Source organism: Nycticebus coucang, chromosome 1, assembly GCF_027406575.1.
Source record: "Nycticebus coucang isolate mNycCou1 chromosome 1, mNycCou1.pri, whole genome shotgun sequence".
NCBI classification, from domain to species: domain Eukaryota; kingdom Metazoa; phylum Chordata; class Mammalia; order Primates; family Lorisidae; genus Nycticebus; species Nycticebus coucang.
Window position 1 is genome coordinate 76368288 of NC_069780.1, and position 15149 is coordinate 76383436.

At 41.1% G+C, this 15149-nt stretch overlaps 1 protein-coding gene across 11 annotated transcripts in view; it reads left to right on the top strand.

Annotated features, from left to right (window-relative positions):
* DCLK2 (doublecortin like kinase 2) overlaps positions 1-15149 on the top strand; it is a 289567-nt gene that overhangs the window by 128348 nt on the left and 146070 nt on the right. For 8 of the 11 annotated variants that reach the window (XM_053582556.1, XM_053582545.1, XM_053582573.1 and 5 more), the window contains 3 exons: positions 4988-5063; positions 6054-6159; positions 7617-7674. In XM_053582556.1, the coding sequence (XP_053438531.1) occupies positions 4988-5063; positions 6054-6159; positions 7617-7674 (240 nt within the window). The remainder of the gene's footprint in view (positions 1-4987; positions 5064-6053; positions 6160-7616; positions 7675-15149) is intronic. The other 3 variants (XM_053582598.1, XM_053582535.1, XM_053582519.1) reach the window with 1 other exon arrangement.

A 15149-nucleotide genomic window follows, 5' to 3' on the forward strand; every position in this document is an offset into this window, starting at 1 on the left:
ACACATCTGTGCTCTTCTGTTTACATGTGGTCTATGGCTGCTTTCCTGTTATGGCAGGATGAGTAGTTGCATCCTAGACGATGACCCACAAAACCTAGCATCACTTTCTGGCCCTTTATAGAAAATGTTTCTTACCCTTGTAGTACACCACTTATCACTTCAGTTACGGTGCCATTTTCTAAAATACATAAAGAAAGTTGACTCACTGTGCACAAATAACTCGGTCCAAGATCTTCTTCCTTTTATAAAAAATTAAAAGGAAATGGCATCCAGCATTGTACGCGTCTGTAATAATATGCCATAAGGCAACAAGTAAACGTTCCTGATGCTGTTGAGACTTGCCAATTTCTGAACAAAACTTCACATTTTCAGTGTAGTCGTACTTCACATTTCTCTTTAAATTTTGAGTTTGTAGAAATTATAACAATTCGCTTATCAAAGACATTTAATGTGGGGCACCGATATAACTTCCTGGCTGAGAACACAGGCAGCTCGGGTGTTACTCATCATCAAATGTCCTCAGACGCGAATGCTGTTTTAAATGATGCTAGCAGTTGAGAGCATTGTTTGGCTCTCTCTGCTCTGTTTTCAAGTCTTTCTTCAATAAATTCTTAGCAGAAGAGGATTCCTGTGCATTTCCCTTCCTGTGCATTTCCCTTCCTCATAAAAATAAGGAACTGCTGCAAGGAAGTCTGAGTGGTGCAGGGACACCAGCTCACAGAACAGCCTCAGGATGTTCACCATTAGGGAGTTTGCTCTTACCTTCCCTCCTAAGCCAATCAGGACCTCATCAGGAAATACATCCCCCTCTCCTTCCCATCCTTAAGCATAATCCCATCTTTCTGGACCAGTTGGTAGTTATGGACAGTATCTTGAACGAGCCCAGATGCTGCAATCCATTATGCTTTACCGAGGAGGACCTCGCCGACACCCAGCATCAAGGCACTTTTCTTGGTGCTGCCTCAGCATCATGGTTGCTGATGGAAGCATGAATGTTCATTAGCATTTTAAGAGATTTTAATACAAATTGTCAGTTTGACAATAGCAGTGGGGCAGATCTAATCATAAATGCTGTCTTTGATCTCTCTCGTACTAATTTAGTCCTGGCTTCAGTAAAATGAATTCTCTTACAAGGGCCAGGGAAATTCAATGGTTTTGCAAAGGAAGCGGTGATAATTTTGTGAAGTCATAGCTTTATCCCCTGCAGTTTAGTTGCTCTTTGTTTGAGTTTCTCTCTTAGCACTGGAAATGCTCTCTCTTACATTTTACAATAGACGTTCCCATTTTTCTAGTGATCTGTCCAGAAATCTTGGTGAATACCAAGCTTTTCTTGTACTTCAGGAAAGCCAAGCTTTGTTACGGGCAAGTCAGATGAATTTAATCCCTGCTGGTGATTGGAGTGAGCGCACACGTGCAGGTTCATGCTATGGCAAAATGGCTCCCTCTCACAGCTCCTCAGAGCCATTTGTAACCATCAGCAGCTGGCCAGGAATTTAGAGGTTTCACGGAAGCCTTTTAAATTTAAGTGCACTTATGACTCCTCACAAGATGGTAAACTTCTGGGCAGTAATAACCATGTGTCTTTATCTTCGTATCCTTTCAAACAGCCCAAATTGTTGCTGTGGTTGTTATTAAAGAGTTAAGGAGAGGAAAAGGAAGATTGTCTAGTTATGTCTCTCTGTTCAGCTGCACTACAACGAAATTTAAATTTTTTCTGTGGTTTTCATTGTCTTCATGAAAGCTTTATTTTCAAATAAATGTATTTGGATAAATAATTGAGAAGTCACTCCTATTTAACACCATATAGTGTTGTTGTTGTTTTTTTTTTTTTTTTTTGTAGAGACAGAGTCTCACTTTATGGCCCTCGGTAGAGTGCCGTGGCGTCACACGGCTCACAGCAACCTCCAACTCCTGGGCTTAAGCAATTCTCTTGCCTCAGCCTCCTGAGCAGCTGGGACTACAGGTGCCCGCCACAACACCTGGCTATTTTTTTTTTTTTTTTGGTTGCAGTTTGGCCGGGGCTGGGTTTGAACCCGCCACCCTCGGTATATGGGGCCAGCGCCTTACCGACTGAGCCACAGGCGCCACCCCTGTTTTTGTTTTTTTTTTAATGAGGTTTAACATTTTTAAAAAACTAAATTTGAGAGTTTTGAAAAATGTTCTTGCCATTGTTTTTGCCAAGAAAGCTGCATTTTCTGGTGATTGAGTGAAGTCTTCATCAGGGACTCTTGACAGTAGCTGTTCCCTGTCCCTCTGCACGGGGCTTCCTCCTCTGTCAGCCCAGTTGCTGCCTGCGCTCAGCCACGGGAGAGGCAGCTTCCACTTCCTGTTCTGTTTCCTGATCTCTTTCCCTGCTCCTTGTCACCCTTGAATCCCAGCACAGACTAGGTTTGTAATTGCTGGGTTGTACAAGGTATCAGGATAGGATGGGAGTGGGGATTTAATGAAAATAAACATTAGGAAACTTATAATGGCTCACAGGAACTTAGCTGATAAACACTTCAAGGAATTACTCATCCACGTGAACATGGATGTGAGGTAAAAATGGTTTTGCATTCCAGCCCCTCCTCTGTCTTCCTTCCTAGAATCAGACAGGATATGTCAGCTTGCAGTAAACCAAACCTTACTCAGATTAGCTCAGGAGAGGAACTTGTTAGAAGTATGCCACCTGCTTTCAGGACAGCTGAGCGAGTAGGCTTCAGGGAGAGCAGGGACAGAGGAGGATTGTAGGGCCTCAGCAGTGGGTGTGGGACCTGCAGGCTACTCAAAGTCCTGTGACCCTGAGTGTCAGGAGGGGAGATGGTGCTTGCCCTGTGCTTACGCCCAAGCCAGCTGGCGGCAGCCCGAGTATGTGGGGCTGCCTTGCTCTGGGCTGTGAGATTCAGACATGCAGGTCAACTGGCCACTGACATTCCTAAGCATTGGTAATCCACACCCCCATCACTTTATACTTCTTTTTAATTTCAGATTAATATGAAGGTACAGATGATGAGGTTATGTTGTTTGCATTTGTGAGGTGCAGTCCAAGTTGTAGTTGTGCCCCTCCCCAGGAGATGTGCAGTATACCCTTACGTTGTGTCTGATGGGCCCATCGCTTTATTCTTTGGCACAAGAGGTGACCCACAGGGATTTCTCTGTTTATCTTTTGAAATATACCTAACTTTCCAGAAATATTACATTCTTCTTACCTTTTTGTCAATAGAAACCAGTAATCTTAATTTGGCTTTCTTACTTTCTTGACTAGCAGTCTTCAGTCTCGGATTAGAGTTGGATTAGAGGAGGAACAGATGTAGAATAAATTATTTAGTGAAAGGTCTCGTGGCCATTTTACATTCAACAATTCAAAAACATTCTCAGTCACTCATTTCAAGTTTTCTGAGTTAGATGTTTTAAGGAAAGGTACTAATAAGCCAATATCGAGTTGGTGTTACATGTCAGTGACTGCTAAATGGTTTCATGGGCAGGAGCTAATTTTTATTCTCTAGCACATCTTTGAACCATCTCCATTTTCAGAGCAGAAAATTTAGACTTGCGAAGTTTAGACCAGGTGCAGCGGCTCACTCTTTTTTTTTTTTTTGTAGAGACAGAGTCTCACTACTTTATGGCCCTCGGTAGAGTGCCTTGGCATCAAACAGCTCACAGCAACCTCCAACTACTGGGCTTAAGTGATCCTCCTGCCTCAGCCTCCCGAGTAGCTGGGACTACAGGCGCCCACCACAATGCCTGGCTATTTTTTGGTTGCAGTTTGGCCGGGGCCGGGCTTGAACCTGCCACCCTCGGTCTATGGGGCCGGCGCCTTACTGACTGAGCCACAGACGCCGCCCAGCGGCTCACTCTTGTAATCCACAAGGCTGGTGGGTTGCTTGAGCTCAGGAGCTTGAAACTAGCCTGAACAAGAAACCCCATCTCTACTAAAAATAGAAAAACTAGCCAGGCATTGTGGTGGGCAGCTGTCGTCCCAGCTACTCAGGGAGGCTGAGACAAGAGGATGGCTTGAACACTGGAGTTTGAGGTTGCTGTGAGCTGTGATGTGATGGCACTCCACCCAGGGTGACAGAGTGAGACACTCTCAAAAAACAAAACTAAACTAAACAGGAAGTTTAACTTAACTAAGAATAGGGCATTGAGTTAATTTAAGTATAAAATGCATATGAACAGGTAGGTAGGGGGACAAAATTGCAGCCTGACTACCAGGCTGAAGAGTTTGAGGTTATTCTTTTTGTGACAAAGACTCAAAGGAGTTTTGGGTTCCTGGGGAAGATGTCACAACTCTCCTTTGGAAAAGTTTCTCTTTCGATAATGTGTGGGATGGGAGAGACTGCCAGTAACCGAGGAGGCCTCTGTGAGGTAGGGGCCAGTGAAGATGAAGAAGGTGGAACGGGATAGGGGATGAGCTGGTTTTCTTTTAGGCTTCCCTGTAAGTCCCCTCTCTGGACCTTGGTTTTAAATGTTGTGGCTTTTAAGCATGCTAGTATAGAGTGCTGCTGCTTCTGCGGCTGCCTGTGATTTCAGTGACCTACATGAATAAATAAATTAAACAGGACAAAATCAAAAAGTTGACTTTTGAAAAATTTGTATTATCTACAATTATCTTGTATTTTGAGGAAGTAAAATGATTGAACTCATAGGATCCATGTGTTTAGCTTGGAACTATTAGAATTAACCTATAATTCTGAGCCTTATTTTTGCCACTAATCAGTACCTTGTTCAGCTGTGATGCCATAATTTCTCCTGTAATTCTTTTCACTGGAGTCAAAACAACACAATTTCAAAATGAAGAAAAAGAAGTGGTAACAGGATGCCCATTTTCTTGGTGTCTGATCTCAATGGAAAACAATATGTCTAGGAAGAAAGCTGAGAAAGAGTGGGCTTCCTCTCTTCTGCATCAGTATCTCTTTACATCCTGTAAGCGTTGTCTGTTATCTAAGGATCGGCTGCCTAAAGATTTGTGAATTTATCCTGACAAAGCATGGTCGTTCTCCTTCAGCAGATTTCTGCCCATGGCAGATCTTCTTCCAATGTAAATGGTGGACCTGAACTGGATCGTTGCATGAGTCCTGAAGGTATTTCTCCATCTGATCATTACTTTTGTAAAGGAAATCATCCCTGTGAAGTTGGTAGCCACCCCCAACCACTTGTGGTAAATCACGATCTTCCTGAACAGGAAAGGGATTATATCTCCTAGCAGTCTGTTGAGCCTTAGTGGGTTGTGGGGGTGGGGTACACATCAAGATATGTAAAATCTCAAACTGCTGTTAATTAGGCTATTGCAGCTTTAAATTTGGGACTTGGGCTTCTTTTATTTTTCCTTAACAGTGATGTGCTCACAACTTCTAAACGTATTTCCTTTTTCCCAATTGGAGAACAAAAATGTTTGTTTGATACCTGTTATGTGCTGAGCAGTCACGGTGAAAAGTGGGCCATCTTAAAACTCCCCCACATACAACTTTCTGAGAAGGCTTTGAGCCATAAATTAGCCTTAACAATACATCTTGTCTAGTTAGAATTGCCTTTTTTGGAAAATCTTGAGAACTTTTCAAAGACGAAATTCCTGCCACCATCCCAATCTCCCCAACATTCTCATTCTTTTATTTTTTAAAGAAATGTCTTGTTCTGTTGCCCATTCTTTTATTTTTTAGAGAAATGTCTTGCTTGGTTGCCCATGCTGGCCTCAAACTCCTGGGCTCACGAGATCCTCCCACCTTAGCCAGTTGGCTATTCTCCGTTCTTGAGCATTGAAAAAAAGGCTTCATAAAAAGTTTGGAAAATTTTTAGTTACACTCAAGTTTTACCCAAGTTTGATCACTTATATATTAGCTGATATTTCAGAGATTTGTTAATTTGTTGAATATGTTGGTTTCTGATTCTAACCAACAAGGTCAAAAGCAAATTGGTGATTCAGGTGTTCTATTCAGGAGATATGCTCGAGATTTTTTTTAGTTTCACCCTAGATTTAAAAATAAAGGCATTGCAATTTAATGTTTTATAAATACATAGGAATCAATATAAAATGTTTATGTTTTCTTTATACTTTGCATTTATCCTTTTTGCAGGTGTGAATGGAAACAGGTGCTCTGAGTCAGCTCTTCTTGAGAAATACAAAATTGGGAAGGTCATTGGTGATGGCAATTTTGCAGTTGTCAAAGAATGTATGGACAGGTGAGCAGATAGTAAGCATAGTTATTTGCTTACCCTTTTTTCTTCAAGTTTATTCTTAACCAAAGGCCTGTCTGGGAAGTCTTTTTCCCCCTTTTCCTGAAAGGGTCTACCCTTGAGACCCCTCATTTTGCATGCCCATAAGCTATTTAACAAGAAAAATTGTATGTATACAGGTGGAGAATAAAGCTGTGTTGTATGCGCTTAGGTGAGAGAAATAGCTGGCTTCATCCAGAAGCCAGAGAGGAGCAGGAAAAAATAACAAGTCATTTTTTTTAAAGAAAATCTCCTATAACATTTATCCATGCCAAGCATCATTCTGAGTCTGTACTAGTAATAAGACTACAGACTTTAATTCCCACAATAACCCTCCCTCTCAGTTATCACTTAACTGAATATAGTGAGCAGTTCAAGGGATGTGAACTCTGATGGGACTGAAGATCAGAGTCAGCCTACTATTGCCCATTCCAGACCTTTTATAAACAATATTGAAACCAAAAAAGACTCAGAGTCATGTTTATATACCCCATTGTACCTATTCTAAGTGATAATTTTCATGGTTTTTCCATTTTGTTACACTTCTAGGGAGGCTTTAGTGTTTCTTATTGGTACGTAAGACAACTCCCTTTTTACTTAGCTCCAGCACATAGATTAATACATTAAGCATCCAAAATATGACTTCTAAAGCCTTGTTAGAAACCCCTGGCAGGGTTTAGTTTATGTTATACAGAGGGAGCAATTTAAATAAAAGTTACCATTCTAAACCGGGCCTCATTGGTGTGTGCTGATTACCTGGCCAAACAGCTGCCCTTGAGAAAATTGACATAGCCTAGGAATACTGTGGTGTTCTTTATTAAGCCATCTTCCTAAACTAACAGGTGCTTTTGGCATGTTCAAATTAGATCATGTTAAAGGCAGTTGGAAAATGAAATAATAACATCAGGGTTCTCATGTCCAGGTAAATGATCTCTCTAGTGCCAGGAAGGGCATTTGAAATGTGAACAGCATGACACCACATCCTCGCTGATGTATTGGCTGAGAAATAAATAATGCAAGTCTGGGGACTTTTCAGTGTTGAATGATGGGGCTGTTGTAACTAATGTATTAATGCGAGACACCTTGATAATAAAATTTTTAGTAAATTTGATCAATTTTTTACTAACTTTATTCTGTCTCCTAAGAGCACTGTTTTGAGATTTAAATATGGAAATTTTTTTCTGATCTATTGCTGATACAACAAAATTAAAATACCTTAAATATCAGTTGATATTATAATTATTAGTATTTATAAAAGAGTATTTAATTAACATGTAAGTGTGGCCTTTTTTTTCAACTTAGCATTGTCTTTGCACAGAGGAAGAAGCCAAGTTTTTCTTCCGAGTCTGTGCTATCGAAGAAAATAGGAACGATTGTGTTTTTTACTCATGTCTTTAAATGATCTTCCTCTGATTCTTCCATAGATCCACTGGAAAGGAGTTTGCCCTGAAGATTATAGACAAAGCCAAATGTTGTGGAAAGGTACTGTAAAGATAACTGCTTTGTAAAAGACACGGAAGTAACTTGGTGAGGTGTTTACTGTGATGAAGGAACTTAAATAGGGACTTGACAAATTATAGCAGGAATAGACTACTGGTAATAGGGGAAACAGTCTAACCTTTTTCCTTACTATTTTTGGGAAACTTTTATCCTCAAATAGTATTTTATTTTGGTCCTAACTAAAAAATATGAGTTCTCTTCTCTGGGAGATGCCTGTTTCAAAACCCAGCAACACTCAAACGTTACTTCAACAACTGTGAGGAGTCTCAGACTCGCCTTTCAAGCTTACAAATTAACTTTCTAGCTTCATAGGGGCTGGCAGAACACACAAGATTCCTGAATCAGAGACAAAAGACATTTTTAGAAGGTGATATGAACTTCATGGTTGTGTTGATTCCCCAAGTCCTGTGGAAATGATGCAGGGGACCCAGTTAGGTGACATAGGCACAGTGGGTTTGTGTCATAGTTGGGGAGCCCCAAGCTTAGGAAACCCCCATCTTACGAAGGGGCTGCTGAAACTTTGACCAAGAGGACAATGTTACTTTTGTTACTCTAGTCAGGAAACAAAACTTCCCTTTTCCCTGTCTCTGTGTTTTAAGAGCTGATGCAGAATTAGCCCAAGCACTATGTAGAATTGTCTTTCCAGTAAGACAGACTTTTACCTTCTGTCCCACTCTCAAACTGAGGCTGGAAAAAGATAAACTGGTAAAATGCCGCAACGACCCGTCTAGATTCCTTTCTGGTAGTATGTCTGTTAACAGAGCAGTCCCTGGAACTATGTTGTCCAACACTGGAGCGACTAGACACATATGGCTGGATAGCTCAGGAAATGTGGCCAGTGTGAATTGGAATATGCTGTAAGTATAAAACACACACCAGATTTTGCAGACTTGTCTTAGTACTAAAACAGGAATGTGAAATATCTCAGTATCCTATTTGATTACATGTTGAAATGAAAATACTTGAGATATATTGGGTTAAGTAAGTTACATTTTTAAAATAAATTTTACTTGCATTTTTCATTTTTAATATGACTGATAGACAATTCGGAATTACATATATGAATCATATTATGTTTCTGTTGGACGTTGTATAAAGTGTATTCCTGGCTCTGCCTCTTCCTGCTGTGTTACCTTGGAAAAACTATTCAATCCTTCTGTGCCTCTGTTTCTTCCTCTAATAATGTGGTTATTAATAATAACTAAGATGTAAAGTCATTGTTAAGGTTTCTTGAATTAAGGTGTGGAAAACATAGAAACCTGTCAGTATATACTAAAAATTTAACATGTTAACTATTAACATTATTAACATGCCAGAGGAATTTAAAATTCACATTTAGCAGGATTTGATGTGATAGCAGTGATTTTATTGCTATGGGACTCCTAAACTAGACTTCATTTGGCTTCTACAGAACTCTCAGGGGCGGCGCCTGTGGCTCAGTGAGTAGGGCGCCAGCCCCATATGCCGAGAGTGGCGGGTTCAAACCCAGCCCCGGCCAAACTGCAACCAAAAAATAGCCGGGCGTTGTGGCGGGCGCCTGTAGTCCCAGCTGCTCGGGAGGCTGAGGCAAGAGAATCGCGTAAGCCCAAGAGTTAGAGGTTGCTGTGAGCCGTGTGACGCCAGGGCACTCTACCTGAGGGCGGTACAGTGAGACTCGGTCTCTACAAAAAAAAAAAAAAAAATATATATATTTTTAATAGAAAACTTAAAATGTTATAAAATTTTAGAAAAATCTTCTTAGAACCCCCGAATAGAAACTACGGGAGGCAAATTTATTACTTACTTTTTCACTACCCTGTGATGGTTAATGAAGCAAAGATTGCAAAATGCCCCCTTGAATAAGTAACGTTCTCTTTTCTTTATATGTAATTTTCTTTAAATACTTTAATACACTTTTATTCTAACAATATTACTGACTTCTTAAACTGTGGTAGCCATTTCACCATATACATGTATATGTAAGGGTTGCTCTTTCTTTCTGGTGTGGTGTGATTTAAGTAGCATGTGTCATAATTTGGCAAGCCAGGTTATATACAACTATATTAATTCTTTTTTATAAGAATAAAAAAGAATTGCTATGGTAAGGATATTGCTTACCTATTAAAACGTAAGCAGCAGTCTCCATAGTAGAAAAAACAGATCTTTGTATGCAAAATAAATTTTGTCTGGTATATGATGTGCTGAGGCTAGTGGGTAGTTCACTTCAAACGTTAATCATCAGGGGTCCTCAAACTACGCTCCGCGGGCCACATGCAGTGGTGTGATTGTATTTGTTCCCGTGTTGTTTTTTTACTTCAAAATAAGATATGTGCAGTGTGCGTAGGAATTTGTTCATAGTTTTTTTTTTAAAGCTATAGTCTGGCCCTCCAATGGTTTTAAACAGTGAACTGGCCCCCTGTTTAAAAAGTTTGAGGACCCCTGATTATTACTGAATGTCATTCTGTTTTTATGATTCATAAACATGTGTTTTTTCCACCTTTACATCTTCCTTATTAAGGAACTGTTTCCACATTAAAATTATATAAAGTTATAATTTCAAAACTCAATTTGTTGTAAATAACAAATAAGTTTTATTTTTAGAAAAAACAGCACAGAGAATTTGCTTTTAAAAAATATTTAAAGATGGTGGCACTCAGCCTCTTTTCTGGGGTATTACTGGTCACCTGTGTTGTATAGAGAAAATTAGTAATACTGAACATATCTGTTAAAACATCTTATTTATCTAGCTGTGGATATATAGGAACTTTGCACATTGCCTTTAATGACTTACAGAACAGAAGTGCCGTTTTTTAGATGAAGAAACAGAGATTCAGATAGCTTCTAAAAAGTCATCCAGAGGCAAAGCAGTGGCTGGATTTGGGGCCATTTGTTTATAGTATTGACGAGTCTGCCATGATTCCTCTGTAAGTTCAATTTATCAATTTCTTCATGTAATAAGAACCTGGGGAAGAAAAACCTTCCTTTTGCCTTCTGTTTGCTATCTGTAATGTACATAAGCATTATTAGATTCATTTATTCATTCACCTAAAATTTGGAGTGTGTATTCTGTGTGTAAGACACTGTTCTAGGCATAGGGTAATTTAACAAATTAATACTAATTCTGCAAAGAGTGTTATGGCAGTTCAGAGGAAGCCTGTGGAGAGAAGTAGGTGACTGCTGAAAACTCCTTTGCACAAGAAGTACTGAGGTTGGAGCAGGAACAGTGGGCGCGAATTCAATAGGCGGAGATGGGAGAACAGCCTACCAGGTGGCTAGAGCTGCCCACAGGAGGGCCTAGGACAGAAAGCGTGTTGGGACCCTCTAAGTAGATTATTGCAAGAGCTGCCTTGGGGCCTGATTTATGGAGGCTGTTATGAAGGCTATGGTATTTGTAAGTTTAAGAATTCTTCCAGCCCTAATATTCTCTTTCCTTCTAAATAAATACTTATTGAATTCCCACAGTGTATGAAGCCCTGAGCTTAGAAGCGGCCCCGCTTTCACTTCCCACCTTAGACGACTTTGCATCCGTCATCTGCATGGGCCCAGGCAGGACATAAATCCAAAAGTATATTGTATTAGTTTCCTGAGGCTGTTGGAATAAATTACCACACACTTGGTGGGTTAAAACAACAGAAAATTATTTTCTTACAGTTCTGGAAGCTAGAAGTCAGAAACCCATGCTGCACTGGTGCTTGTGAAGAGAATTTATTCCTTGCCTGAAAGCAGCTTCTGGTGACTGACAGTATTCTTGGGCTGTGGGCCCCTCACTCCCATTTCTCCCTCTGTCTTCCCATCGCCTTCTCTTCTGTGTTTGTCTCTCTGCTGTCTGAACCAATCTCCCTCTGCCTCTTTTTTATAAGAACACTGGTGCTGGTGTTTAACACCCCTCCCCACAGAATCCAGGGTCATCTCTTCAATGCAGGATCCTGGATCACTTTTGCAAAAACCGCTTTTCTAGGCGAGCTAATATTTACAAATTGTAGGAATTTGGATTTGATATCTTTGGGTGGCCATTGTTCCATCTACTACATATATTTGCCATAGACATCACATACGGCAGCATGAACGTTTTGTCCCTTACTGTATTCAGTGATATTCACAAAGCAGCATCAATGCCAGCTGTGAAGCCACTGCAGGGCGAAAGCAATGGGAGAAGTGATTATTCACACAAGCACTTTGGTACGTACTGGTTGTTAGTAACGAACCATGCTGGTTGCTGGAGAAAGGTAGATAAAAACCTCCACAAGCTCTCAGTGCCAAAGCATTACAGACCAGCACATGGAGAATTAAAACACAGCGGGACAGGTGGGGCAAGAGCGCGTGACAGGGGGCCTGAGCCATCCCGGAGGGAGCAGAGAGGTTTCTCAGGGAAGGAGAGATCTAATCCAGTCCTGAGGAATAAGCAGGAATTAATTAAGAAATAGGTAAACAAAGTTCCGGACAAAGACCTAGCAGACTAGATGAGAGATTGGCGAGGGGGTGGATTCAGAGGCCACCGGTGAGATAGAGGGGCAGGGACTGTGGATATTAAGAGTGCAAGAGAAGGAGGGTTGGAGTGAAATTCCTATCTGGCCTGGGGCAGCCAGGTTCATTCAGGGAGACGGAACACAGGAGGAGAAGACTCTTTGGTGGGGATAGGATGGGTTGAGGCAGAATGACTAATCTGGATTGGGAGAGTTTACTTTCTCTCTTTTCATTAAAAATCACCATAGCCAAAGATAAGGCAGGATCCTTTGCCAAGTTCGCAGTTTTCTATGTCATTAGCTCTCACACAGAACTATGGAACAGTGCCATGAAATGATTTATATGTAAATTATTTGGAGTTAAAATCATGAATCACTTAACATAAATAATGTAGATGATTGAACAATGTAAGTTCAATATGGTTCAAGACAAAAGTGATATTTATATTGAAAATATCCTCTTGGAAAATTTAACCTAGAGAGTGTTTTTATGTATTAAAAACAAAGACTACATATGGGTTACATAGGAAATAGGAAGATGATGTTTTGTAAGATTTTTCTGTAGTTCTTTTGTTTCTGATGGTTAGTTTACGAAGTGGATTTTTCTTTCATAAACAATTTTAGTAGGACAGAAAGAGGTTGAGAAACAAAGGCTACCGACTTCCACATTCCAACAAAAGCGTGCACTCTGCCTAGAAGACTGGCCCTTGCCAAGTAGGGTACAGTGAGCTAAGACAGTGTTAAATAAACAATGGGGGGGAAGTGTTGCTGTGATACTTGTTCAGTATTTGAAAGCGCCAGTGGCCCTTAGCAGAGGTTCTACGGTGCATCTCAGAAGACGTTCCATTGGGCCTTTTCTCGAAGAAGATAGTGACTTTGGGGAGTTGTAGTCTCCTTACATGAAAGATACCCCATTTTAACTCCAGTTTGAGAGCTTCTTGGGGTACTGGTGATGGGGCTGTTTTACATATGTCACTTTAAATTGGCATCAGAAATGGAGCCCCTAAAGAGGCAAATTTATAGACTCTACCAACTTTGGAGAAAATGAGGAGCAAGGAGGAGAATTGAAGTGACAGATTCATTTAACCTTAAAAAGCATTTTACTGCGATGGTAGTAACTTCTGTTGTCTTTGCTTCGCAGAATGAAATAAATCCATTTGCTTGCTTTTATGTGCTCACAGAAGTATCTCTAACCCTGCTTTTTAGTGTGATTAAGGACATGCTTGGCACAGATGATCTGAAAGCTTAAAATACGTGAATCAGTGCTTGCAGGCCTTGCCAAGTCTTCCCTTTGTGTCTGTGACTGTAAGGGGTTGGTCATACAGGCTTCCCCTGGGGAGGGACCATGGTGCTGTCTGCTGCTTTGTGACTTATACAGACGGGCCTCGGAAGCGGGTAGGAGACGCTGTGCTCGGCTTCCCAGCTGTAGTTTGTTGGTCTAAGAGCTGCTGTTATTTCAGATTTGGAAGCATTTGTTGAGTCCTAAGCCAGTCAATGCCCAGCCCTGCTCATTGCAGGGCGCACGGATCCTCCTCCCTGCACAAAGCCTGGTGCCGTTCTTAACCCCCAACTCAGTATGATGCTGCTTGTTCTCTCTTTATGAAAAACTGGATATTTTCAGCTTTCCAGCTATCATCTTTGTTTTGAAACATTCCCAAGTTGCCATTTACTGAAGTTTTCCTTTGTGAAAAGTGATTATGAATAGTACAAGGAATGTGGACCTGGGTATCAGAAACACAGGTTTCCATTCAACTTCCAAGGGCTGTTCGAAGGATGAAGTGTTCATACATTACACTCATGCCCTGCCCAGCCACCGACCATTAGTGACTAGATCCCTGGTAAATGTTGCTTCCTTTCTGTCCCTACTTCTGGTTAACATTTGCACTGTCACCTGCCAACGCCTATTAAGTGACTGCTTGGACACACACAGTTCATGCAGTGCTCAAGAAACACAGCCAGGCATGTGCAGGAGCTCAGAACATGTTTCTTTGTCTGTTGTTTACTCATTTGTTACAATTTATACCTCTAGCTATGGTCAAAAAGAATTTGAGGTGGCTTAGAGTAAAAGCACTGTACACGTAGGTTCAGGAAGATAAGCGGGAACCTCCACTAGCGTCCTGAACTGGGGATGAGATAAATTACTACTGCACCAGGACACCGAATTCATCACAAAAGTTAGTGAGGACCAAGGAATAGGGCCGTAAGGCATTTTTGAAAGGTTTTTATGTCTCGTTTAAAATAGAGCAGTCACTGTTATGATTCGCCAGTTGATGTATTGAGATAATTCCTTAATTCTGTGAGTCAGCATTTTGCTGCAGTGCTGATCCCAATTGCATGACTCAGTGGGAGTGACTATTGGGTGGTGTTTTCAGAGGAGAAGTGATTAACTAGAGTTAAAATGGGATAGTTGTCCCCACAAAACTATGTTTCCAGATTTCTAAAATACAAGATGGTAAGGATCCACGTGGTGAATGATTTCATACTCTATCACAGAGGAAGAAAGTTTCTTTGCCCTGAATTCCAGCATGCAATTCAAATTCATATTGGTAATGACTTAAAACCTAAAAATGTGGGGTGGTGCCTGTGGCTCAAAGGAGTAGGGTGCCGGGCCCATATACCGGAGGTGGCGGGTTCAAACCCAGCCACAGCCAAAAACTGCAGAAACAAAACAAAAACGTGTAATGCTGTAAGTTGTGTGCGATAAGCATGCTGAGTATTCTGACACGCCTCGTCTGTGTTTCTGAGTGTATACTGATGGTAAATGGCGGTTCCAGAGGAGGTGGAGGGCACTGTGCTGTGGGCCACTCTGGTGCCCTCGCTGCCTCTTCAGGTGCTGGAAACAGAAGGGCAGGGAGACAGTGTGTTTTATGTACCAGGGCAGCATCACTGAGCCCTCTCAGGAGATGTTTAGAAATTTTTTTCCTTTTAGTAGTGACAACAAGATATCCACAGTGACCTGTCCTGTCTGTCTGGGAACCAGCAAGGCCAGGGTTTGGTCGTCCCTGTGTCAAGAGA